At 42.1% G+C, this 26,638-nt stretch overlaps 1 protein-coding gene across 1 annotated transcript; it reads left to right on the top strand.

Annotated features, from left to right (window-relative positions):
* The first annotated feature begins 1,644 nt into the window (after nucleotides 1-1,644).
* Nucleotides 1,645-20,938, top strand: ndufs1 (NADH:ubiquinone oxidoreductase core subunit S1). Its single transcript, XM_061889978.1, has 19 exons — nucleotides 1,645-1,779; nucleotides 5,146-5,222; nucleotides 5,304-5,395; nucleotides 9,389-9,496; nucleotides 9,590-9,666; nucleotides 9,765-9,846; nucleotides 9,926-10,056; nucleotides 10,131-10,316; nucleotides 10,382-10,516; nucleotides 11,556-11,670; nucleotides 11,759-11,904; nucleotides 11,992-12,120; nucleotides 15,176-15,305; nucleotides 15,388-15,548; nucleotides 15,615-15,769; nucleotides 20,064-20,239; nucleotides 20,313-20,447; nucleotides 20,517-20,589; nucleotides 20,664-20,938. The coding sequence occupies exons 2-19, from the start codon at nucleotides 5,150-5,152 to the stop codon at nucleotides 20,753-20,755; spliced, it is 2,196 nt and encodes a 731-aa protein (XP_061745962.1). The 5' UTR covers nucleotides 1,645-1,779; nucleotides 5,146-5,149; the 3' UTR covers nucleotides 20,756-20,938.
* The last annotated feature ends 5,700 nt before the right edge of the window (nucleotides 20,939-26,638 follow it).

The following is a 26,638-nucleotide window of genomic DNA, read 5'->3' as shown; positions in this document are numbered from 1 at the left end:
GAAGGATGGATAGATAGATAGATAGATAGATAGATAGATAGATAGATAGATAGATAGATAGATAGATAGATAAATAGATAGATAGATAGATAGATAGATAGATAGATAGATAGATAGATAGATAGAAGGATGGATAGATAGATAGATAGATAGATAGATAGATAGATAGATAGATAGATAGATAGATAGATAGATAGATAGATAGATAGATAGATAGATGGATGGATAGATAGATAGATAGATAGATAGATAGATAGAAGGATGGATGGATAGATAGATAGATAGATAGATAGATAGATAGATAGATAGATAGATAGATAGATAGATAGATAGATAGATAGATAGATAGATAGACAGATAGATAGATAGATAGATAGATAGATAGATAGATAGATAGATAGATAGATAGATAGATAGATGGATAGTACTTTATTGATTCCTTCAGGAGAGTTCCTTTATTTAGCAATTAAAGCCTTCAGATCATTAATGCAGGACACCATTGATTTTAATTATATAATATTTTTGAGTAATCACAGTGAAAAGTTAAATAAAATCCTTATAAATATATTTGAGATCCGAAAGGTTCCCCACTCATAAAGTGATACATTTTTATTAGTTTTTTTTTTACTTTTAACACTTGAATTTCAAGATCAACTTCCGATATGTCTGTCGATTTTAAGTCTGAACTATTATTTTGTTTGTTTTATGCTCTTTTGTCAAAACTTTGCAACCACACAATATATGCAATATTTTTTCCACGTAAAACAATTTAAAGTGATAATTTTTAAGTAATACCGTATTTCCTTGAATTGCCGCCGGGGCGCTAATTAATTTAAAACCTCTTCTCACCCCTGCGCTTACCAAAGGCATGCAGTAAAAGTAAGCATGCGCTAATTATTTTAAAACCTCTTCTCACTCCAGCACTTACCAAAGGCATGCTGTAAAAATTTGAGTGTGATGTAAGCTTGGATCTTAAATCCTACAGAATAGCTCTTAATCTTCTTCCCTCTATGCGATTTCAAATTACCGGTATTGAAATCAGCCTCCTCCATTTTGAAAATGATGACAGGGGAAGTGTCACTCGTAACGTGACGAGTTTGACCAGGCGGTAATACTAAGCATGCGCTGATTATTTTGGGAAGCGAGTTTGACCCGGCAGTAATTCAAGGCAGGCGCATACTATATGCCCTGCGGTAATTCAAGGAAATACGGTAATTCATTATAACATAGATTTTTTTTGTCCTTTTTTGGGGGGGGGAGCAATGGAAAAAAATGAAAATGAAGACAAAAGGAAAAAAAACTGCCTGCATGGCAGCTTTGTGTGAACATTGGCACTTTTTCTCATTAGATTTCACCTCATTCCACTTTTTTAAAAATTTTTTTTTAATTTTTGCAATACTATCAATTTTGCAATATTTGCAGAATGTGTGGCGGGACGGTAAACGATTAGCTGCAGGCCGCAAATGGACACCCCTGCACCAAAAGAAACCAAACCTACCACATACTAAATTAACAAAGATACATTCGGGGGCACATATGCAATAATAATAGTGGAAATTCTATATTTAGAGTATCATTATGGCGGTAGTTCAAACGATTTACACGTCTTTAGCATTCATGCTGTTTACACACATGTCCACTAGATGGCAGACTACTTTGACCGTGGTACGTAAACGGAAGACGAATCTTCCGCTAGTTCCGCCAACTACGCCATTGCCTCTGGATTGCAGGTATATTAAAAGCACCGCTGTTCTGGTCCAGAAGGCCAAATAGCAACAGGTAATGTTCCTAAATCTAATAAATGTAATTACATCGTTGCATTGATGAACAGCAGCATAAGTAGAGCGTGACATGATAACCAATGTAATCCTCAGTAAAGCTGTTACAACACCATGTCCTTGAGTAGTACTCTTAGCTAATGTTGCTATCCGGTCAGACAAGGACTCCCTCGCTTGCTTGCTGTCACCTTAATTTCCTAATATTTACATATAGATACATTTAAATATACTGGAGTTTCACATTATTAATATTAGCACGTATCCAGAATTCTACTTTCTGTGACGGCAGTTGTGTTTTTGAAAGGTTGTTGTTATGCGTGTCCTGGTTTGTTGTGTATATCATATTAGGGCTGGGCGATATGGCCTTTTTTTAAAGGCCTACTGAAATTAGATTTTCTTATTTAAACGGGGATAGCAGGTGCATTCTATGTGTCATACTTGATCATCTCGCGATGTTGCCATATTTTTGCTGAAAGGATTTAATAGAGAACATCGACGATAAAATTCGCAACTTTTGGTCGCTAATATAAAAGCCTTGCCTTTACCGGATATAGCAGACGATGTCCGCGTGACGTCACGGGTTGTAGGGCTCCTCACATCCTCACATTGTTCATAATGTGAGCCTCCAGCAGCAAGAGCTATTCGGACCGAGAAAGCCACCATTTCCCCATTATTTTGAGCGAGGATGAAAGATTTGTGGATGAGGAAAGTTAGAGTGAAGCACAAAAGAAAAGAAAAGGCGATGGCTCCAGGCAACGGCAATGGGAGCGATTCAGATATTATTTGACACATTTACTAGGATAATTCTGGAAAATCCCTTATCTGCTTATTGTGAAATAGTTTTTTAATGAGATGATAAAGTCATACCTGAAAGTCTGAGGGCTGCAGTGAACACCAGTTTCTCTGAGAGAAGCTATTGGAGGAGCCAAGATCACAGCTGCCTTTTTGACAGCTGCAGGAGGAGGTCGCATAAACCACTCAAGTCTCTGGTAAGAGCCGACTTAATATCACAATTTTCCCATCCAAAAACTTCCTGGTTGGCGTAGAGAAACATGTTCGCTTGACCGCTCTGTGTTAAAGCTTCACAACAAACAAAGAAACACCGGCTGTGTTTCGGTTGCTAAAGGCAGCTGCAATCCACCGCTTTCCACCAACAGCATTATTCTTTATAGTCTCCATTATTAATTGAAAAAATTGCAAAAGATTCAGCAACACAGATGTCCAAATTACTGTGTAATTATGCGATGAAAAGAGACGCTTTTAGCCGTGTGTGGTGTTGGGCTAATATGTCCGCTACAACCCAAGACGTCACAAACACGCGTCATCATTCCGCGACCTTTTCAACACGACACTTTGCAGGAAATTTAAAATTGCAATTTAGTAAACTAAACCGGCCGTGTTGCAATGTTAATATTTCATCATTGGTATATAAACTATCAGACTGCGTGATTGGTAGTAGTGGGTTTCAGTAGGCCTTTAAAGTTTCATGCAGAGGAGGAAATCACAACAACGTCAATTGACCAAAACTGTATTTATTAAACAGTTAATAAGCACTGGCACCAGTGTTAAATTTGACAGCAAAATTTGATTTAGTTTTAGTCATAGTTTTTTGACTAAAATGTAATTTAGTTTTAGTCATAATTTAGTTATTTAAATTGTTTTTGTTTTAGTGTAGTTTTTGTTGACAAAATATCATAAGAATATAGTTGACAAAATCTACAGTAGATTTAGTCGACTAAAGGATAATATGTAAACTTTCCCTTCAATTTCTCAAAGTCAAAGCAAAACGGGAAAAATCACCAATACAAGTCGTATGTTGATGAAAATCATATCTCAAATTTAGTATTTCACGAGTAAGCCGTGTAATAAACGGGATAACGTCGAGTGAGTTGTATGTTGTGGAAAATGCTTACCTGTGTGTGGATTTCGGGGGTGATTCGACTGTAAATGTCGCTTCAAGTTTGTTGTGTTTTTCCCCGTAATCCTCGCGCTGCATTTCTTACACTGCGTCTTGTTATCTTTGACGTCAAATGTAAAATTTCCCCATATGTCCTCTCTCCTCTTCCTCCCCTGCGTTGACATGTTGTCTTCTGCAGCGTATTCCCAGGTCAGTCTCTCCGGTATCTTCCTTACCACGTCGCTCTGATTGGTTCTCTTCCCAACTCCTCCCGCCTCTTCCTAATGAAATGAGTTCCGATTGGATCTCGTCTCTGGCAGACATTTTCGTCTCGTTTTTATTCGTTGACGAATATGTCAATACACCTCGTCATCGTCTTAGTCCACGTAAATTATTTTTTATTTAGTTATTGTCCCGTTTTAGTCCGAAAAAAAAGGTCGTTGACGATAACTATGACGAAAATTTTTCCTCAACAAAATTAACACTGACTGGCACAAACATTCATGTCATTTCCAAAATGAAGAAAGTGCAAGATTGTCACAGACATTTTAAAACAAGCTACAGTTTTAGTGCACTTTAGTGCATGATGTCACTAAGATGACATATCAAAACAACAATAAATTAAATTGCAATCTTTGTACAGAACGCCACTACAATAGTTTAAAACAAAGTGCACTTTTGTGCATGATGTCACACAAGATATTTCAATAACTTGTAAAATAAATATGAGCTGCACAATAGGAAATCAATTAGTGTTCGTCCTTCGCTATGTGGCAGGGTACTGCGGACATTATTTTCTTTTGTTGTTGACTATTTTTTTCATACAGTGTTAATCTGGAAATGTTTGCTTCGGCATTTTGATGGTGTGGCACCGAACGGAGATGTTGACATGCGGAGTAAGCACTCTTCATACTCTAGCAGGTGACTTTTCAAATGATGCCTCATATTAGCAGTAACACTACTTTTTGTAGCTACACCTTTGCCCCACACTTGACAAATTACGGTTGTCTGTTCGACATATTCGCACTTGAAGCCAAACCACCGCCAGACGACGGACCCCCTGCTGTTTTTCTTGGGGATGAATTCTTCCTTCATTTGTTACCAGATTCGCACCTTCTCTCTCTCGTATTACCACTCGCACCACAGCTAACATTACCCATGCTGGTACCTCTCTGCTCCGTGAAGGCGTATACGTATGTGAGGTATGTAAGAAGGTGCACTTGCTGTCTGTGAGGAGGAGAAACAGGAAAGAGTGAACAAGAGCCTGTAGTGTAATGTCAGCAGCTAAAAGCACCTGCGTGAGGACGTATACTCGAATATCACGATACAGTCATTTTCTGTATCGCACAGAGACACACCTGCGATATATCGATATACTCTATATCGCCCAGCCCTATGTCATATGACAGGTGTATGTTGTTTTGAGGATTACCGTAACATTCTCTTATTTGGTTGCCCTTTGTCGTGAAGAATCATGTTGCGCCTGCCTAATGTTGGCCGAGCCCTAGCAGGAGCCACCAAGGGCAGCCTGGCTCCATCTAACACCGGTAAGTTGTGCACGTCCCAAAGGGATGTATGTGTGTCTACAATATATGGATGCCTCACTACAACATGTGTATTTATTTCAGTGCATATGTCTGTGCGTGCTGCAAGCAACATGGTGGAAGTGTTTGTGGATGGAAAACCAGTGGAGGTTGAGGCTGGCACAACTGTCCTACAGGTAAATAAATACATAATTTAAATGCTATATAGAGCATATTAACGTTATGTATAGGGATGGCGATATGGCCTAAATTCTATATCGAATATGCAATATATGTATTGCAGCCTACTGTGATATCGATATACGTTATATTGCCAAAATTATTTGGCCAACCATCCAAATTTTCAGAATCAGGTGTCCTAATCACTTGGCCCGGCCACAGGTGTATAAAATCAAGCACTTTGGCATGGAGACTTTCTACAAACAACCTGTTATAGAATGGGCGGCGCTCAGGAGCTCAGTGATTTCCAGCGTGGAACCGTCATAGGATGCCACCTGTGCAACAACTGCAGTCGTTAAATGTCCTCGCTCCTAAATATTCCAAAGTAAACTGTCGGTTTTATTATAAGAAAATGGAAGAGTTTGGTAGGCCACGTAAACTGACAAAGAGGGGTCAGCGGATGCTGAAGCGTATAGTGCAAAGAGGTCGCTGACTTTCTGCACAGCCAGTTGCTACAGAGCTCCAAACTTCACGTGACCTTCCAATTAGCCCACGTACAGTACGCAGAGAGCTTCAATGAATGGGTTTTCATGGCCGAGCCACTGCATCCAGGTCATACATCACCAAGTCCAATGCAAAATCGAAAAAGGTCATACTAAGTGCAAACACCACAAGACAATATCAATAATTAAAACACAAAAACCCAGCTACAGCACGATTGTAAAAGCCACAACAAATACAAACGACACAACACAATAATATAAAGCCATAACTTAACTTTAAACCACAAAGGATGCGACGGACAAAACGGAAGTGACAGCGGATCAAGTTCGCCAACCGACGACCTTGACACAGAAGGTTAAAAGCAGTGTAACAAACACTAACGTTAAATTAGCATTATAGAAAAAGTTTTTAAAAAAGTTGAAAAACTGGTCACTTTGCTTTCCAACTTTGTTCATTACACCCTCGTTCATTTGGTCCGTGTGTGTCCCAAACTTGTCCGCTGTCACTTTTATGTCTTTATTATGTTCCCTAATTGAAACTGAAAAGATGCTGGTTGCACTTTATTTTTTAGACTAATATTGCATTATTTTTATGTTGAAAAACGACAGCAAAAGTAGCGGGTACATCTATTGTTAAAATGTTGGTTACTGTACTTTTAATGAAAATTGCTTCAATGTTGAAAATGACAGCACAAAATGTTTCCTATTATTAATTCAACCTAAAGAATTGGTTGCACTTATTCAAATAAGATGTGAAAGCATTAGCCATTAACTGTTGTTTACTTGCTTTAGTGTCCACACTTTATTAATACATAATTATTTTACAAGAAATAACAGGAATATAAGAAACTTAACCTGGAGTGTCCAGCATCCACTTTTTATTTCACAGTCAAACAGGTTGAATTTTTTTGGCTAAAAATTTACTAAATTGATTTCAACTCACTGAATCATTCAGGATCGTATCGTTCTAAAAAATAATATTTTGTCGGCAACCACAAATTGTGAATCAAATCATTGTTAAAACGACTCGTTACACCCCTATTTATTTGGCATATAGATGTTAATATAACCATTTCAAAACAGGTTACAAAGGCTCCTAATTTAGGTGCTGATTTGTTCTGTAAAATGTTGCTTCATTTGCAGTTGTATTATTTTTTTCCAAAGTGTTATTAATCCACTGGCTAATTTACTGTTAATATCTGGTGACTTTCTGTAGTAGCATGTTTCAATCTACACTTCTGTTCAAATGTAATAAACGCTTATTATTCTGTTGTTTGGATACTTTACCTCAGGTTTGGACAATACTACAAATTTGGGTATCGATCCAAAACTAAGTAGTTACAAGGGCAATATTGGTCAAGTCAGTGTTCAAACTTAAAATTTTACAGATCAATTTTTGAGGACAACTCTAATCAGACTAAAACAAAGGATGACAGTGTACCAATAGAAATTAACATTTAAATGATTTTGTAATTCCCTTATATTACATACACATTTTAAAATAAATTAAATCAAGCAAAATAATTAGACAAAAGTAAAAACTACCATTGGGTCTGATTTAAAAATGTAGGTTTTTGCCCATAAAGTCTTCCTGTATCAAGGGACTTATTTCCTGAGGTTGTAAACAATAACAAAAACTAAAGAAAACAATTTTGTGATCAAAACAAGCTATCTAATCACTGTAGTATAGACCATATACTGATAATTGATTGATTGATTGAAACTTTTATTAGTAGATTGCACATTACAGTACATATTCCATACAATTAACCACAAAATGGTAACACCCGAATAAGTTGTTCAACTTGTTTAAGTCTGGGTCCACGTTAATCAATTCATGGTAATATACTTGGTATCGTTACTGTCTCTATTTGTATCAATCCACCTATCTCTTTTTACATTCAAGCACTTTAGTTTGCTGTTGGCTAAGCTTTTAGTATTCTCCTACATTGTGTAATGCAGCACAGTGATAATGATACTTGTGAGAATCATAGTTTCTTTTCATAGATTTTAGCTGCTGGCGATAACTCTCCATTTCCTTGACAACGCTTTTGTTCGTTGTACACAACTTAAATTTGTCATCCCACATGCTTTATCGCAATAAGAGCTCTATCCTCAACCACATTTGTATCGTCTTTATTGTGCAACCATAGCTTGAATAAAATTGGCTGATTTTGGCAAGTTCATGAATTATCAAAATGTGTACATTCCTACATAAGTGTTCAGCTACTTAAAGGAGAACTGCACTTTTATGGATTATTTTTCCTACCATTCACGACCCTTATGAGAGACAACAACATCATATGTATTTTTATTTTGTTTAACTTGTTGGAATCAGCTCGTTCTAGTAGCTATCAATGGTGCAAATGGGAATAATCAATTTTGCCTCAAAAACCCTATTGTGCTGTTACAGTGTTGACATATTGTACTGAGCTGCTGCATTGTGATCTGCTGCAAGCTGGTGAAAGTTAATGGGGACGGCGTGGCGAAGTTGGTAGAGTGGCTGTGCCAGCAATCTGAGGGTTACTGGTTCAATCCCCACTTTCTACCATCCTAGTCACGTCCGTTGTGTCCTTGGGCAAGACACTTCACCCTTGCTCCTGATGGGTCCTGGTGAATGCCTTGCATGGCAGCTCCCGCCCTCAGTGTGTAAATGTGTATGTGAAAGGGCGAATGTGGAAATACTGTCAAAGCGCTTTGGGCTCCTTTAAAATGGGTAGAAAAGCGCTATACAAGTACAACCCATTTACCATTTAATTCTAGATCATAAATCGTGTCTCATAACTGGATAGTAAAAGGTTGTGGACATAAATCGAGAAGTTGGTCATCTGTGACATCTAACTTATAACCGGAGATTGTGAAAAGGACACAAAATGACGCTAGTTTAAAAAAAATCCTTCGTGTCTATTATGATTAATTCTTCATCTAAACGGAAAGATAGGAACATTTCATCAGTCAGCATGTTAGTGAAAGCAGACATTGTACAACAAGTGATTGTTTTATTATGTATGTTGTCTCTCAGGAAGTGTGTCATGATTAGTACTTGTAGTTATTGAAAGGAAAAGTGAGCATTGTGATGTGTCAATGAAACATGCTCCACCTTAAGCTTAAAATGAGCAAAATATGCAATTATCGCATGTTCTTCTTATTAATGTGCTTGTTACATTTCATACATACATACTTACAGTGTGTATATAACACCTAAATTGGAGTTGTTTGGATGTTTTTTCAGAGCGCTTTATAGGCAGAAGAGAGCGACTCATTGAATCCATTGTTAGCTGACTTGTGTTTAGGTTTATTTACAAGTTAGAATACATAAAATAGTAATACATACTGTATGTGTGCTTATCTCACATAATGATTGTAAATTATTGGAAAAACTCCAATAAAAGGGCAGTTCCCTTTTAAGGTTAAGAAAAAAAATTGTTATTGCATTTTTGTGTGAATAGAATGCCCGAGTGTTGTTGTTATTGTGTGATTGTTTTGTCTGTTGTCGTCCACCTTCAGGTGTGTGAGAAAGTAGGAATCCAGATCCCAAGGTTTTGCTATCACGAGCGCCTCTCAGTGGCTGGAAACTGCCGCATGTGTCTTGTGGAGATCGAGAAAGCCCCAAAAGTAAGTACGAAAGACCACCTGACTGGAGTCTTTATCGAAGAAAAGGTTGCTATAAATGTTTTGCTCTTTGCTTGTGTTTTTTCCCCCCATTAGCCTGTGGCAGCATGCGCCATGCCTGTCATGAAGGGCTGGAACATCCTCACAAATTCAGAAAAGACTCGCAAAGCAAGGTGTTGACTTGAGTTGCAGTCAAAATCATTCTAATGTTAACCGGCAAGCTTTCTTTAAATTGAAGGCAATGTTGTCTAATGAAAATGTGTTCTTCCAGAGAGGGGGTGATGGAGTTCCTGTTGGCCAACCACCCACTGGACTGCCCCATTTGTGATCAGGGAGGAGAATGTGACTTGCAGGTAGCTGTCACATGGAAACCAGGATTAGGAGAAATGAGATTTACTACTCACTGTAACCCTAAACCTGCTGTGCTTTCAGGATCAGTCCATGCAGTTCGGTTCGGACCGCAGTCGTTTCACAGAGGGGAAGCGGGCAGTGGAAGACAAGAACATCGGGCCACTCATCAAAACCATCATGACTCGTTGCATTCAGTGCACACGCTGTGTTCGGTACATAAGATTAAATGATGGTTTAAGTATCACTTCATATACAAAAGTGTGTTCAAGTAATTTTTTTTGTTCAGTTTTGCCAGTGAAATTGCTGGAGTTGAAGACCTGGGCACGACAGGAAGAGGAAACAACCTTCAGATTGGCACCTATGTGGAGAAGATGTTCATGTCTGAGCTGTCAGGGAATGTCATTGACATCTGCCCAGTCGGCGCACTCACCTCCAAGCCATACGCCTTCACTGCACGACCGTGGGAGACCAGGTATAGGAAACATTATAGCTGAACCAGCGGGAAAGAAGACATTTGAAATGTTAAACCCGTTGCAGGAAAACGGAGTCAATTGACGTGCTGGACGCCGTGGGAAGTAACATCTTGGTGAGCACGAGAGGCGGCGAGGTGATGAGGGTCATGCCCAGGCTGAATGAAGAAATCAATGAGGAATGGATCTCGGACAAAACTAGGTAAAACACAACCTGCTTGTTAAGAAAGAAATAGCAGTGACGCAGCTGACGTGTGTGACTTTTATTTTACATGTCTAACTGATTTCCACTTGTCAGCATACAAATCCTTCCTTCATCTATTTCTTCCATTTTCTACCGCTTATCCTTCTTGGGGTCGCGGGGGTTGTTGTAGACCAGTGGTTCTCAACCTTTTTTCAGTGATGTACCCTGTGAACACATTTTTAATTCAAGTACCCCCTAATCAGAGCAAAGCATTTTTGATGAAAAACAGAGATAAAGAAGTAAAATACAGCACTATGTCATCAGTTTCTGATTTATTAAATTGTATAACAGTGCAAAATATTGCTCATTTGTAGTGGTCTTTCTGGAACTATCCATCCATCCATCCATTTTCTACCGCTTATTCCCTTTCGGGGTCGCGGGGGGCACTGGCGCCTATCTCAGCTACAATCGGGCGGAAGGCTGGAACTATTTGGACAAAAAGGTAGAAAAATAACTCAAAACTTGTTGAAAAATAAACAAGTCATTCAATTATAAATAAATATTTCTACACATAGAAGTAATCATCAACTTAAAGTGCCCTCTTTGGGGATTGTATTATAGATCCATCTGGATTCGAAACATTTCTTCACAAAAAAAAAAAAATCTTTAACATCAATATTTATTGAACATGTCCACAAAAATCCAGCTGTCAACACTGAATATTGCATTGTTGCATTTCTTTTCACAGTTTATGAACTTACATTCATATTTTGTTGAAGTATTATTCAATAAATACATTTATAAAGGATTTGTGAATTGTTGCTATTTTTAGAATATTTAAAAAAAAAATCCCACGTACCCCTTGGCATACCTTTAAGTACCCCCAGGGGTATGCGTACCCCCATTTGAAAACCACTGCTGTAGACTATCCCAGCTGCATTCGGGCGGAAGGCGGTGTACACCCTGGACAAATCGCCGCTCATCAAACCCTTCCAGTTCTACAAAATAAACCGGTCCTGTCTACCCACCTAACATTAACTCTGTTGTGTTCCATCAGGTTTGCTTATGACGGTCTGAAGAGGCAGCGATTGACTCAGCCAATGGTGAAGGATGAGTCCGGTCAGCTAACCCCTGCCACCTGGGAGGATGCTCTGACTCGTGTTGCAGGAGCAGTAAGTGTTTGCTGCATACTTTCAGTCTCCACGATCCTTCTCATCTAGATCTGTTCCATCACACATCACAATGACCGCTTGTGTTTAGCTGCAAGGTGTACAGGGCAGCGAAGTGGCCGCCATTGCGGGAGGAATGGCCGATGCAGAAAGTCTTGTCTCCCTTAAAGATCTTCTCAACAGGCTCAACTCGGACAGCCTCTGCACCGAGGAGGTCTTCCCTATGAATGGAGCCGGGTACGTAGTGAACCAGACTGGACCTTTGGAAAGGCACATATACTTCACAAGCTTTCTCCATCCATATTTCCCCTTCTCTTTCTACAGCACTGATCTGCGCTCTAACTACCTGTTGAACACGCGCATCGCCGGCATTGAGGACTCTGACCTGCTGCTGCTGGTCGGGACCAACCCACGCTATGAAGCCCCGCTGTTCAACGCCAGAATCCGCAAGAGGTAAAACCACTTATTTTAACGTAAAACCCTCTGCAATGATGTGACGACTGATCATGTTTTTTGTGAGACCATGAGGTGAGATGTTACCGGGCAAACTATTTTTGCAAGACAGGAATAAAAATAGCTGTCATATCGTCTGGAAGTTTTTGTGTTTCTGAAAACCACCCAAACAAGATTGTATTCCTGTCAGGGACAAGTTTTCTCCGATATACCCCCGAGTAAAAGAAGAAGATGCTGGACCAAAATGATTGGATAATTGGACATTCCCAAAACGAATGAGACAGTCAATCAATCAATCAATCAATCAATCAATGTTTATTTATATAGCCCTAAATCACAAATGTCTCAAAGGGTTGCACAAGCCACAACGACATCCGTGGTACAGAGCCCACATAAGGGCAAGGAAAAACTCACCCCAGTGGGACGTCGGTGACAATGACAATGAGAAACCTTGGAGAGGACCGCATATGTGGGCAACCACATAAACTACAACTACAATAGAACTACATAAGCAGATACAAAATAAGCACATAAGTTACCAGTATTTAGTTGTTTTTTCTGTTGTTTAAAAAAAAAATTGTGACGTAGAAAGTAATAACCACTGCTCAACCACCAGCCATTTTGCCGTGCATGAGAAAAGTTCTCTTTTTGCTGGAGCCCAATCTTTCATTTTTGTATTAATTTAAGAAAAAATATATACTCTCAATTATGTTTTGATATCTCACAGGGCATTTATTTGAGTTCTTGTGAGAATTATTTTCCGGGTTTGATCAGCTGCTTTTGTGGGTTCATTAAAGAAGTGCCGCAAGTTTCATGTTCCATGATACAATCAAATAACACGACAGAGATGGATAGACATAAAGCCAACATAAAAAATATTTTGCCAAACATCCTAAATTTGTGTAAATACCTTGACAAATATGATACTTTTCGAAGAGGAGCAAGCAGCAGCTCACACATTCTCATACATTCTGTAACATCGAGCAAGAAATTATGTCAGCCAGCCTGAAAAAAATACTCAACTATAAGCTACGTGAAGGAGCCCACAAATGTTTTTATTTACATTTTTGCAATATTTCATGGTTCCTCACCAGGAATCCTTACAATGTATTAAATACATAAACTGCTGTAAAATTGAGTAGTTGTTATTGTGATGTGGAGAAATCCCAAATATTTTTTTACCAATTTTCCGAGGAGAATTGCCATATTTTAAACTTAGAGTGTTGACGCTGGGCTGACCCGTAGCATTAGACACATGAAATTAAGGTAAAATCTCCTAATGTAGTTTTGCTGCTAAACTAACCACAACAATAGAATCACATAAAACATTATGTTGCTACTGGGCCGATTTTTCCTAAAAAAAAAAATGTTTTAAAACAATTTAAAACCTTGTCCAGCTTTTTACTGATATATACTTTTCATGTTTTTATAAAACTTAAACTGCAAATTAATATTTGCTCCAAAAATTGGTTATCAGCCTCCTTGACTACAGATAATTGGTATTGGTATCAGACCTGAAAAAAAACATATTGGTCGATCTCCACTGTAAACCTACAGAGTAAGAGCAAGCAGGAGCAGGCAAGCTCATCGCTAAGCAAGCATGAAGCAACAGAAGAAATAAGTGCTTAGTAAAGTTTAAGAAGTCTTATTGGAACCATGTTACAGCACAAAGTTAATAGTTATTAACAGAAAATTAACAAGTAGATTAATGAGAGTGTGGAGAATGGATAATATAACAACAGGTGGGCTCCTCTTTTGCACACACACTAAGGGAATATGCGTGGCGCAGTGGGAGAGTGGCCGTGCGCAACCCGAGAGTCACTGGTTCAAATCCCACCTAGAACCAACCTCGTCACGTCCGTTGTGTCCTGAGCAAGACACTTCACCCTTGCTCCTGATGGGTGCTGGTTGGCGCCTTGCATGGCAGCTCCCTCCATCAGTGTGTGAATGGGTAAATGTGGAAGTAGTGTCAAAGCGCTTTGAGTACCTTGAAGGTAGAAAAGCGCTATACAAGTACAACCCATTTATTTATTTATTTATCGGTGATGTTGATACCAAGGGTAGTAACAATATAGGTTAGATGTAAGCGTGATTAGATCAGTAATTTTTATGTAAAATAAAATAAAAAAATGGGGTGTTTTTTTTGTTATGCTTACAAATTTAGAGAATAAATATTTCCCTGGACACAGCAGGACGTTGAGGGCAAAAAACAACTGATGTAAATAACTAATAGATTTTAGTTATTGTGAGTATTTGTTTATTGTGGATTGACTTTCTTTTGCTCAAATAATTGTATGTTATGAAAGAAAATAAGCAACCAGTTTAAATCTTGTGTTGATATTGTCAAACTGCCAATTGCATTATGAAAAAAAGTTCAAATGTGTGTGGTCTATATCATGAATGCCCATCCATCCATCCATTTTCTGCCGCTTATTCCCGTTCGGGGTCGCGGGGGGCGCTGGCGCCTATCTCAGCTACAATCGGGCGGAAGGCAGGGTACACCCTGGACAAGTCGCCACCTCATCGCAGGGCCAACACAGATAGACAGACAACATTCACACTCACATTCACACACTAGGGCCAATTTAGTGTTGCCAATCAACCTATCCCCAGGTGCATGTCTTTGGAAGTGGGAGGATCATGAATGATCAGTATCAAAATCAACAGTATAAAACTAGATTGGAACATCCTTATCCCTAACCCATAAACAGAATGTTTAAAGTTTTTTTTATGATGTTTTCTAAAATAAAGTTAAAGTGTACATCTGCGGAAGGAATCTTCATAACATATGTAGTCAAGTTTAAAGGATTGATATTTATTTACTGGTTGAAAATAACCCAGTGAGAAATTCATAGTAAATTTTGACACTCTTTAAAGAATCATAATCAAGAATCGCTTGAAACTGGATTCAAAACAAGGAACCGTAATCGTCCAAATTAAAGTTATGCCCAATTCTTAACATAAAGAAGATTATGTTTGATTATTTATATTAAAAAACATTGCGACCCACTTGATATAAACAAAAGCAGAAACAAATATGCTCCATGTGATACAGCTGGCTCCACAATGAGCTGCAGGTTGCCCTGGTGGGTCACAATGTGGACCTGAGTTACACGTATGACCATCTTGGAGAGGAGACATCTGTACTGAAAGAGCTGGCGAATGGAACACATCCCTTCTGCCAGGTAAGAACGGCACTCTGCTGCCCATGAGCAAGCAGACAACATGAAATAGTTCACATTCTCTATTAATGCTGTTGGTCTGTAGGTCCTTGCAGCTGCGCAGCGTCCAGTGGTCATAGTGGGCAGCAGCGCTCTACAGAGAGAAGACGGCGCTGCCATTTTGAGTGCTGTTTCCACCATCGCTCAGAATGCCAGAACTAGCAGTGGAGTCGAGGAAGGTTGGAAAGTTCTCAATGTCCTGCACAGGTAAGTAAGGCAGATAATGGGTATGCGGACCAGATGTCAAACTTGAGCTTATATGGGTGTCAACAGGGTGGCCAGTCAGGTGGCGGCTCTGGACTTGGGCTACAAGGCCGGTGTGGACGCCATCAGGACGAACCCACCTAAAGTCTTGTTCTTGCTGGGAGCCGATAGTGGGTGCATCACCCGAGCCGACCTTCCTAAAGACAGTCTCATCATCTACCAGGGTATTTGCACACACGTCTCACCAACATGCCACAAAGAAGTCAGAGTTCAGTGTAAGGATGGGCGATATGGCCTAAAATCTATATCGCCAAAAGTTTGGACGCACCTTCTCACTCAATGTGTTTCCTTTATTTTCATGACTATTTACATTTTAAATTGTCCCTTAAGACATCAGAACTATGAATAAACATGTGGAGTTATGTACTTAACAAAAAAGGTGAAATAACTGAAAACAGGTTTTATATTCTAGATTCTTCAAAATAGCCACCCTTTTCTCTGATTACTGCTTTACACTCTCTTGGCATTCTCTCGATGAGCTTCAAGAAATGGTTTTCACTTCACAGGTCTCATAGTTTTGATGCTTTCAGTGACAACCTACAATGTAAATAGTCATTAAAATGCATCGAAATGAGAAGGTGTGTCCAAACCTTTGGCCTGTACCGAATATATGTTATAACCATTTACATATAACCTGTTTGTGACCATAGGGGTTACACAGGCTCCTAAAATGTCTGCTGACGTATGCGGTGACATACTGCGTAATTTTGGTTTTTATTATTTTGGCAAAATAATTGTTGATCTACTTAAGGGTTTACCTACTGCCCGAATACAGCTAAGATAGGCTCCAGAAACCCCCCCCCAAAAAAGCAATTAATGGGACGTGCAAGGTGCAGACAAATTCCTGAAATTGTGAAAAGAATTAATGAGTGATTGAGGGGAAAAAATTACCAGATCTACGAGATGTTTGGGATCCCACACTGCGATTTTATGCCTAATCAGAAATTACCCAAATTAAGGCTTTTCCACATTAACATAACCGTGGACGGAGTTACCGAATTAGCCGATAAAACGTAATCTGCTGTTTAGCGCAGAATATCAGGGAAATCGACATAGATGTTGTCACGAAGTGGTGGTGACGAACCCCAAGATGCAGAGATGACAGGCTTGGAAAATGAAAACATGGTTTTAGTGTTAAAAAAAAAAAAAGGCAAGGAAAACACAAACCAGAAACCAGGAAACAGCAAACAGGGACAGGAGTCAGGATCCAGGGAATAGCTCTCAGCTTCCAAAAAAAGGCAGTCCACAGCATACAGCAAACAATACTCCAGCACTCACTGGAGGGCAAGGCAGGTTCAAATAATGCCTCTGATTAGTGCTCAGGCATCAGGTGAGCGGGTGAACACTAATCAGAAGCAGGTGGAAATAATAAGTAACCATGGTAACCAAAACAAACAAGGGTGCACAAAAAACAGGAACCGAAGGAGTCTTAGATTGAAAATAAAAAACATAATCCAGACCACAGATCATGACAGAACCCCCCCCCCCCCTAAAGGACAGATCCCAGATGTCCAAAACCCCAAAAAATCAAGATCAAGAGTCATGGGAGGGTGGGGGGGGGACTTGGCGGTGGGTCGCCAGATCAAGTGTCCCCGCAACCAGCGAGGGAGAGTCAGGTGGCGGCGACGTATGGAATGCCACTGCACCTGACGAGGCGGACGACCCGGGAACGCGCTGAGGTGAGCACACTTGGCGTGGCGGACGTCCAGAAAATGGCCACATCCGTGGTCGACGAGAAGGTGGGTGCGTCGTCCTCGTGGCAATCGTGGAAGCTGCGCGCGTCGTCCTCGTGGCAGGCGTGGAAGCTGCAGGCGGCAAAGTTTGACATGGTGCGGCTGCGACTGCCGGGTTTAGAGCTTGGCGTGGTGCAAGCCGTGGTCTTGGTGCTGAACTTGGACTTGGTGCTAGCCTTGGACTTGGTGCTAGCCTTGGACTTGGTGCTAGTCTTGGACTTGGTGCTAGACTTGGACTTGGTGATACACTTGGACTTGATGCTAGCCTTGGACTTGAAGCAGGTGGCCTAGCTGGGGGTTGCGGCTTGGCAGGCCGAAAGACTGGTGGTGGTGGCCAGGCCAGAGGTTGCGGCTTGGCAGGCTGAAAGACTGGTGGTGGTGGCCAGGCCAGAGGTTGCGGCTTGGCAAGCTGAAAGACTGGTGGTGGTGGCCAGGCCAGAGGTTGCGGCTTGGCAGGCTGAAAGACTGGTGGTGGTGGCCAGGCCAGAGGTTGCGGCTTGGCAGGCTGAAAGACTGGTGGTGGTGGCCAGGCCAGAGGTTGCGGCTTGGCAGGCTGAAAGACTGGTGGTGGTGGCCGGGCCGGAGGTTGCTGCCTTGTTGGGTGCAGCTGAGTCACCCCACTAGAACAGCTCCAGGCCCTAAAAATATGATGCTTTGCCTCAAAATATTGATCAAAAATGTATTTCACCAATAAATGTTAAGATTTTTGCATTCTATTAAATTTTATACATGACAACAAAAGCCCACTGTATGGTAGTTAAAAAAAACTGGTAAAAGACAGAATTTCCAAAAATTAAAAAGGGAAACATTTATTTTATTGTATCACTATTGTTATTTAAATGTGCTGTTGTTACTATTATTCCATTGTGACGGTTTCTCGCCGTCGTCGTGTGAGTTGCGTGGACCACCCAGGAAGGACATCGCTGAGCAAGTTTGACTCTGGTTTATTTTTCATTAAAGCTTTGTCTTTTTGGTCGGATCGCTTTTCAGCTGCTCCTCTCTCGCTCTTTGATCGGCCGCGTCCTCGCTGCTGTCTTCGGCTCGCTCTCGGTCTTTTGCGCTCGTCTGCTTCTGCGGCTGGTTCTCCTCCTTCCTGGATCTCTCCTCCTTCTCCCCTTTTATACAGCAGGAGGAGATTAATTAATTGTGTGCCGGTGTGTGTGCCACGCACCTGATTTAGATTTTGGCGGCGTCGCTCCCAGCAAGCCCCGCCTCTCCGCTCCGCCGCATCCTCTGCCTCCTTGCCGTCATCTTGGGCAGGGCGGCGTGCCCTGCCCCGCCGTCGGCCCGTTGGCTCCACCTCTCCACATCCATCCATCCATTTTCTAACGCTTATTCCCTTTGTAGTTGTGGGGTGCGCTGGTGCATGGGTGTCAAACTCTGGCCCGCGGGCCAAATTTGGCCCGCCGTGTAATTTAATTTGGCCCTTGAGGCAATATCTAATTAACATTACAGCTGGCCCGCCGTTATTACACAGCAGTGGTGCCGCTGTAACCAGGGGCGCCGCTAGGGATTTTGGGCCCCATTAAAATAATCTTTACAGGGCCCCCAACACATAATTTCATATAATTTCATCATCATTAGGGGCCTCTCTGGGCCCCCCTCCATCATGGGCCCCTAGAATCACTCTCCTTTACCCCCCCTTTTCGGCGCCTCTGGCTGTAACACCGCAGTTTCTCACACATGCCAATCCTCCCGAAGTTCAGTGGCCCTCCCGAAAATCTCCCGGGGCAAGCAAGCATTCTCCCAATTTTCACCCGGACAACAATATTGAGGGCTTGCCTTAAAGGCACTGCCTTTAGCATTCTCTACAACCTGTCGTCACGTCCGCATTTCCTCCATACAAACAGCGTGCAGGCCCACTCACATAATATATGCGGCTATTACACACACATAAGTAAATGCAAAGCATACTTGGTCAACACCCATACCGGTCACACTGAGGGTGGCTGTATAAACAACTTTAACACTGTTACAAATATGCGCCACACTGTGAACTCACACCAAACACGAATGACAAACACATTTCGGGAGAACATCTGCACTGTAACATAACATAAACACAACAGAACAAATACCCAGAATCCCTTGCAGCACTAACTCTTTCGGGACGCTACAAAAAAAATATTGATATTTATCTCAGAAAGCTGGAAATAGAAGAGGCATTAAATTTGTATTTACATTTTTTTTTATATGCCATTGATATTTTTTTATTATTATAATATGAAACTCGATTTTGCATGTCACAATAAAGTTACTGTATTTAAGCCTTGCTTGTTGAATGTTCAATGCAAAACTTGTTTGGGTCCCTATTAAAAGGTTAATTTGTCAACCTTGGCCCGCGGCTTTGTTCAGTTTTAAATTTTGGCCCACTCTGTATTTGAGTTTGACACCCCTGATCTGGTGGAAGGCAGAGTACACCCTGGACAAGTCGCCATCTCATAACAGCGCCAACACAGATAGACAGACAACATTCACACTCACATTCACACACTAGGGCCAATTTAGTGTTGCCAATCAACCTATCCCCAATTATTATTATTATTATTTTACTTGTTGTTTATTTGTTACTAATTTATATATGTTGTTGTTTTTAACAATGGTACAATAAATACCCGTGTTCTAAAAGGACTGAATAATTACAATTTCTATATCAAAATGACCATGTTTGTTATTTTTGCGACAATCGTCCTGTATACTGACGTCCCTTTTTAAATCATTACAGGTCACCATGGTGATGTCGGTGCAACAATGGCGGACATCATCCTCCCTGGCGCGGCGTACACTGAAAAGAACGCTACTTACGTCAACACAGAGGGGAGGAGCCAGCAGACCCGAGTGGCGGTCACAGCACCAGGAATGGCCCGGGAGGACTGGAAAGTCATCCGAGCTATATCAGAGGTGAGCATGTGGTGACATATTCTGGTAAAACGACCGCAGCGGCTCTAATAAAAATATGACTCTGTGCCACCAGCTGGCAGGCATAACGCTGCCCTATGACTCCATGGATGAGGTTCGATCCCGGCTGGCTGAGGTGTCTCCCAACCTGGTGCGCTATGACGACGTGGAGGAGGCCAACTATTTTAAGCAGGCAAACGAGCTCGCTCAGGTAAGCCTCGAATTAACTCGCCAAGTCTCACATGAGCAAGCATTCTTCAACTGTCTCATTCGCCGTCAGGGGTTAAAGCAAGACCTCATCGCGGCTCCTCTCATACCACCTCAGCTTTCGGTAAAAGACTTCTACATGACAGGTACGCGCAGTATGAACAGCGGAATTACACCGAAGCAAAACCCAGCTTCTAAACCCAATCATGTTCTCGTTCAGATTCAATCAGCAGAGCCTCGCAAACGATGGCCAAGTGTGTGAAAGCCTCCACAGAGGGAGCTGATGCTGTGGACGAGCCCTCCATTTGTTAGACGCCAACACGAGTCCATAAACTCTTAAGTGTACTGGAAAGATCCACACTTCTTTAAACTCAGTGTTGCGCCTTTTTAATTTAAACGTGTCCTTGTTGTAGACCCTTTCATCGTTTTCACTCCTGGTAACAAGCTCTGTTGGAGGATACATTAGCTTTGAAAATGAATAAAATATTATCCAAACTGTATTGTGTCATACTTGCCAACCTTGAGACCTCCGATTTCGGGAGGTGGGGGCGTGATCGGGGGTCGGGCGGGGGCCTGGTTAAGAGGGGAGGAGTATATTTACAGCTAGAATTCACCAAGTCAAGTATTTCATATATATATATATATATATATATATATATATATATATTTATATATATATATATAAGAAATACTTGACTATCAGTGAATTCTAGCTATATATATATATATGTATGGATGGATATATATATTTATATTTATATATATATATATACATACATATATAAATAAGACAAATACTTGAATTTCAGTGTTCATATATTTACACATACACACACATAACACTCATCTACTCATTGTGGGGGGAGGGGGTGGTTGGGGCGGGGGCGTGGTTAAGAGGGGAGGAGTATATTTACAGCTAGAATTCACCAAGTCAAGTATTTCATATATATACATATATAGAAAAAATACTTGACTTTCAGTGAATTCTAGCTATATATATATATACACATATATATTTATTTTATTATGTATATATATATATGTATGTAAATAAGAGAAATACTTGAATTTCAGTGTTCATTTATTTACACATATACACACATAACACTCATCTACTCATTGTCGAGTTAAGGGTTGAATTGTCCATCCTTTTTCTATTCTCTGTCCCTATTTTTCCAACCATGCTGAACACTCTCTCTGATGATGCATTGCTATGTGGCACACACAAAAGTGCTTTCATCAAATACACTAGAGTCTGGAATCTTCCATCTCTCCCTAGCATGGCCCAAAACCGGTCAATCTTTGCTTCCTGAGGAAGATCTTCACTGCCAAGCACTTGGTAGTCCACAACTTCTTCCCGGAGGCTATCCAGGTCCAATCGCAGCTGCGGCTTGGAATTTACAAGCGTATTTCTTCATCTTACTCGGCGTCGGTGTCGCCATGGCTGTATCTTCTAAGCTCTTCTGCTTCGTCTCCTTGTTGTGTGCGCAGTTGTGCACTGCACTCTCTAAAAGCCGTAGATGTTATTGTCACATATGCATGTACAGTAAATGGCAGTATTGTCCTATTTAAGAGTGTCACAACATTGCTGTTTACGGCAGAGTAACTGTTTTACGGTAGACGAAAACGGGACTGCTGTTGTTGTGTGGTGTTACCACGCTGGGAGGACGTTAATGAAACTGCCTAACAAGAAACCAAGTACTCGCCCTCGATCATTCTACAGTTATAACGTCATTGGGCAGGCATGCTGTTTATTTTGTGGGAAAGCGGACGTGAAAACAGGCTGTCGACACGTCACTCAGGTCCGCATGGAGCTGGAGGGGGTGTGGCCTCCAGCTCCGCCTGAATTTCGGGTGAAATTTTATCCCGGGATGTTTTCGGGAGAGGAGCTGAATTTCGGGAGTCTCCTGGAAAATCCGGGAGGGAATCAGTGGTGTCCAATGTGCAGCCACTGCTTGTTTTATATGTACAAAACCCAAAACCAGTGAAGTTGACACATTGTGTAAATCGTAAATAAAAACAGAATTTGCAAATCCTTTGCCACCTATATTCAATTGAATACACTACTGTGAAGAGGCGTGGCCAGCATACCTGCAGCGAGGCGGGGCCAGCTCCGAGATGGACTTCAGGTGCGTAGATGGCCCACCTGGGCGCAGTTAAGTAATCACCTCGGAATGTGTAAATGGGCAGCAGGAGATGTAGGTGGGAGAGAAGGAGTTGGAGAGCCAGTGTGTGCATGACGAGCGAACGCGACAAAGAGCGAGACACAGACAACGCCAGGGCAGGCTGAAAAGCGACCAGAGGAATGAGCAGTTGGAAGAGGAAGAGCTGAAAAGCGAACCCACCTGCACTGAGGTTTATTAAAAATAATAAACAGTGACAAAACTGCTCCAGTCATGTCTCTCCTTGGTGGTCCATTGAACCCAGAGGGAAGAGGTCCTCCACAACTACAGAGACAAGATATTTAATATTGGAACTGAAAAAACAACATTTTTGATCTTGGGGTTCTGTCAGGCTTTCCCCTGACAGCTTGTCTATGTTTTAGTTTTTTCCTCTGCATTTGTCTTTGTTTCCTCTGTGTTTAGTATCTCCTGTCTTTAGTTCCTGTCAAGTGCTCTTATTTTGGTTCAGCTTCCTGTTTGTCTCCCTGTGTGCTGTTGTCACCTCATCTGCGGCTGATTGGCACCTGGCCAAACCTGTAGTCAATCAGCCCGCTCCTATTTGTACCCACTTTGTCTTCCAGTCAGGGCTGGATCATTGTCGTTGCCACATGTTGCTCCTGTCGTGTCAATGTCATTTTCTACTTGTCATTCCTACTGGTCGTGTGAATGCAGCGTAGCGGTAAGCTTTGTTTGGTAGATTTTTTGTAGCTTACTGTTTTTTGTTCCCTGCTTCCGAGTAGTTTGTTCATAGCCCTTAGTTTGTTATATCCGCCCATGTGCGTGCTTTTTGTTTGTACCCTTTTGGTTTTGTTTTTGTCTTGGTATCTTTATTAAATCATCTTTACTTACCAAATGCCTGCCTCCTTCTCTGCATCTTGGGGTTCAACAACAAATAACCCTGACAGAATGATCCAGCCAAATACAAACCCCGCAGAGTTGTCCATGGCAGAGAGGCTTAATTTAGCGCTAGAGCTAATGGCTAAATTAAAAAGAAGTTCGGCCGCCTTTCAAGCCCTCTCCCACCCACCACTGTTGACTGTGGGCCTATCTGGGGACGTCTTGGAGCCGTCCCTTTGGGGGGGGGGGGGGCTATTAGTTGCTGTGCAGATGGGGATGCACAGCTACTACTCGTCCCAGTTGGTCTGCAACTGATGCCAGCATCATCTCCGGTGGGCCGGCAGATGCCACTATTACCTCCGGTGGGTCTGCAACCTACGGCGCCATCACCTCCGGTGGGTCTGCAACCTACGGCGCCATCACCTCCGGTGGATCTGCAACAGACGGCGCCATCATCTTCAGTTGGTCTGCAACAGACGCCGTCATCATCTTCAGTTGGTCTGCAACAGACGCCGTCATCATCTCCGGTGGGCCGGCAGACGCCATCACCTCTGACGGTGCCATCTTTGGTGGGCCGGCAGAGGCCACCGTCATCTCCAGTGAGCCGGCAGATGCACCATCACTTCCGGTGGGTCTGCAACCTACGGCGCCATCACCTCCGGTGGGTCTGCAACCTACGGCGCCATCACCTCCGGTGGGTCTGCAACCTACGACGCCATCACCTCCGGTGGGTCTGCAACCTACGACGCCATCACCTCCGGTGGGTCTGCAACCTACGGCGCCACCAAGCACTCCGGTGGGCCAGCAGACTCCCCCCACGCACTCCGATGGGCCAGCAGACTCCCCCCACGCACTCCGATGGGCCAGCAGACTCCCCCCACGCACTCCGATTGGCCAGCAGACTCCCCCCACGCACTCCGATTGGCCAGCAGACTCCCCCCACGCACTCCGATTGGCCAGCGGACTCCACCACGCACTCCGATGGGCCAGCAGACTCCACCACGCACTCCAGTGGGCCAGCAGCAGGGGGCGCCACCACCATGCACTCCGGTGGGCCAGCAGCAGAGGGCGCCACCACCACACACTCCGGTGGGCCAGCAGCAGAGGGCGCCACCACCATCCTGTCCGGTGGGGCAGCAGAGGGCACCACCTGTCGGCCACAGAGGTGGTCATTTCATGGGCGACCGCTTCGCAAATGGCAGCGGCGTTCCATTCGCCGTCGCCACCTGACTCTTCCCCGCTGGGTGCAGGGACACTTGGCCTGGCGGCCCATCACCTTGTCCTCCCTCCACCCTCCCTTGACTTTGGACTGTTTTTTTTCTACGGGGGGAGGATTCGTGAAACGTCTTGTATCCGTTATGGGAGGGGGGGTACTGTCAGTCTTTCCCCTGACAGCTTGTCTATGTTTTAGTTTTTTCCTCTGCATTTGTGTTTAGTATCTCCTGTCTTTAGTTCCTGTCAAGTGCTCTTATTTTGGTTCAGCTTCCTGTTTGTCTCCCTGTGTGCTGTTGTCACCTCATCTGAGGCTGATTGGCACCTGGCCACACCTGTAGTCAATCAGCCCGCTCCTATTTGTACCCACTTTGTCTTCCAGTCAGGGCTGGATCATTGTCGTTGTCACATGTCGCTCCTGTTGTGTCAATGTCATTTTCTACTTGTCATTCCTACTGGTCGTGTGAATGCAGCGTAGCGGTAAGCTTTATTTGGTAGATGATTTGTAGCTTACTGTTTTTTGTTCCCTGCTTCCGAGTAGTTTGTTCATAGCCCTTAGTTTGTTATATCCGCCCATGTGCGTGCTTTTTGTTTGTACCTTTTATTAAATCATGTTTACTTACCAAATGCCTGCCTCCTTCTCTGCATCTTGGGGTTCAACAACAAATAACCCTGACAGGTTCGTCACCAACAAGCTTTGACAATTTCTATAAATTACTTTTTACTTGACACGTGTTAACTGTTTGCCTGCTAATTTTGTTGCTCATTTTGCATCTATGTACATACCTGAGTTATATAATGTGATACTTCACACACGCAATGGTCAGGAATAAGTTAGATATTTTTTGCTTTTTTTAGCTAATATTTCAGGTATACGCTTCAGACTCTTGTTAATTGGTACTGGACACATGTTAACTGTTGGCATGCTAACTTTAGCATCTTGGCGTGCGATTACTTAATTTTCAAGCAGTTTCACTGATTCGCGCCTTGGAGTCGTTTCATGTCCTCATTGATGCTAACTGGCTGGCGTGCTACCTCGTCAGAAGGGGTGTGTTTCATTCGCCACCCTGTCAATAATAAGTATTTCTCATTTTCAGCATGTAAAACTGTATTTATTTATTGTTTGCTATTTTTTTAATCAGGTATTCTCCTCAGTCCTAAAATGTGGTATTGGACATCTTAGATGTTAGTGCTAACATGAGCAGTTCTGCTTTTTTAGCAAATTTTCCTGATATAAAACTCAGAGTTGACACATTCATTGTTAGCATGATAACGTTAGCATGTTCACATGCTAATATTATCATTCTAACTGTTTTTTAGCTTATGTTGCACCTATGCGCCTTAGTGTGGTGTCAGGTTCAAACACTGATGACATGACAAGAAGCAAGGAACCAAGCAAAGACAGAGTTCTATTTAGCTCATGAGGAGAACGCATGGAGCTGAACACTTAGTCACAGTCTCGCCCTACGCTCTAAGGTTCAGCTCCCGCGTCCTTGTTTTTATTCAGGGTTTCCCTAGTCAACATCACTGAGGCCGTCTCTAAAAGGAGCGGTCACATATATTATGCAAAGCAGGTCCAGGACGCACAGTACGTGACGGAATGGGCTGGGGCCTTGTGATTTCGCCTTGTCCCCGCTTCATCTGCGTGCTGTCATCTTATCTTCGTTGAGGTCCTTGGCTGTTAGTGGGCTAAAACAAAGATAACATCTCTGGCTGACGCCACCCCTAAGACAAGAAGTTTTGTCCTTGCATAGATTAGAATAAGTCTAACTTGAGCACAATAGCTAATAACTAAAGCAACAGACTTTAAGCATACTAAAGTTAGTGTGATAATATGTAAATAATTATTCTATAATTATGTACATAATTAACTAGTGTGGTATATATATTCTTCATTTACGTTATCTGGCTAGCATGCTAACTGTTAGGGTTTCAGTTTGACTACAATACGGATGTTTTGTTTAGGTAGCACAGCATAAATTAG

Source organism: Nerophis ophidion, linkage group LG27 (assembly GCF_033978795.1).
Source record: "Nerophis ophidion isolate RoL-2023_Sa linkage group LG27, RoL_Noph_v1.0, whole genome shotgun sequence".
In the NCBI taxonomy this organism is placed as follows: domain Eukaryota; kingdom Metazoa; phylum Chordata; class Actinopteri; order Syngnathiformes; family Syngnathidae; genus Nerophis; species Nerophis ophidion.
Note: the sequence above shows the minus strand (reverse complement) of the source record. Positions and strands in the feature narration are given on the sequence as shown.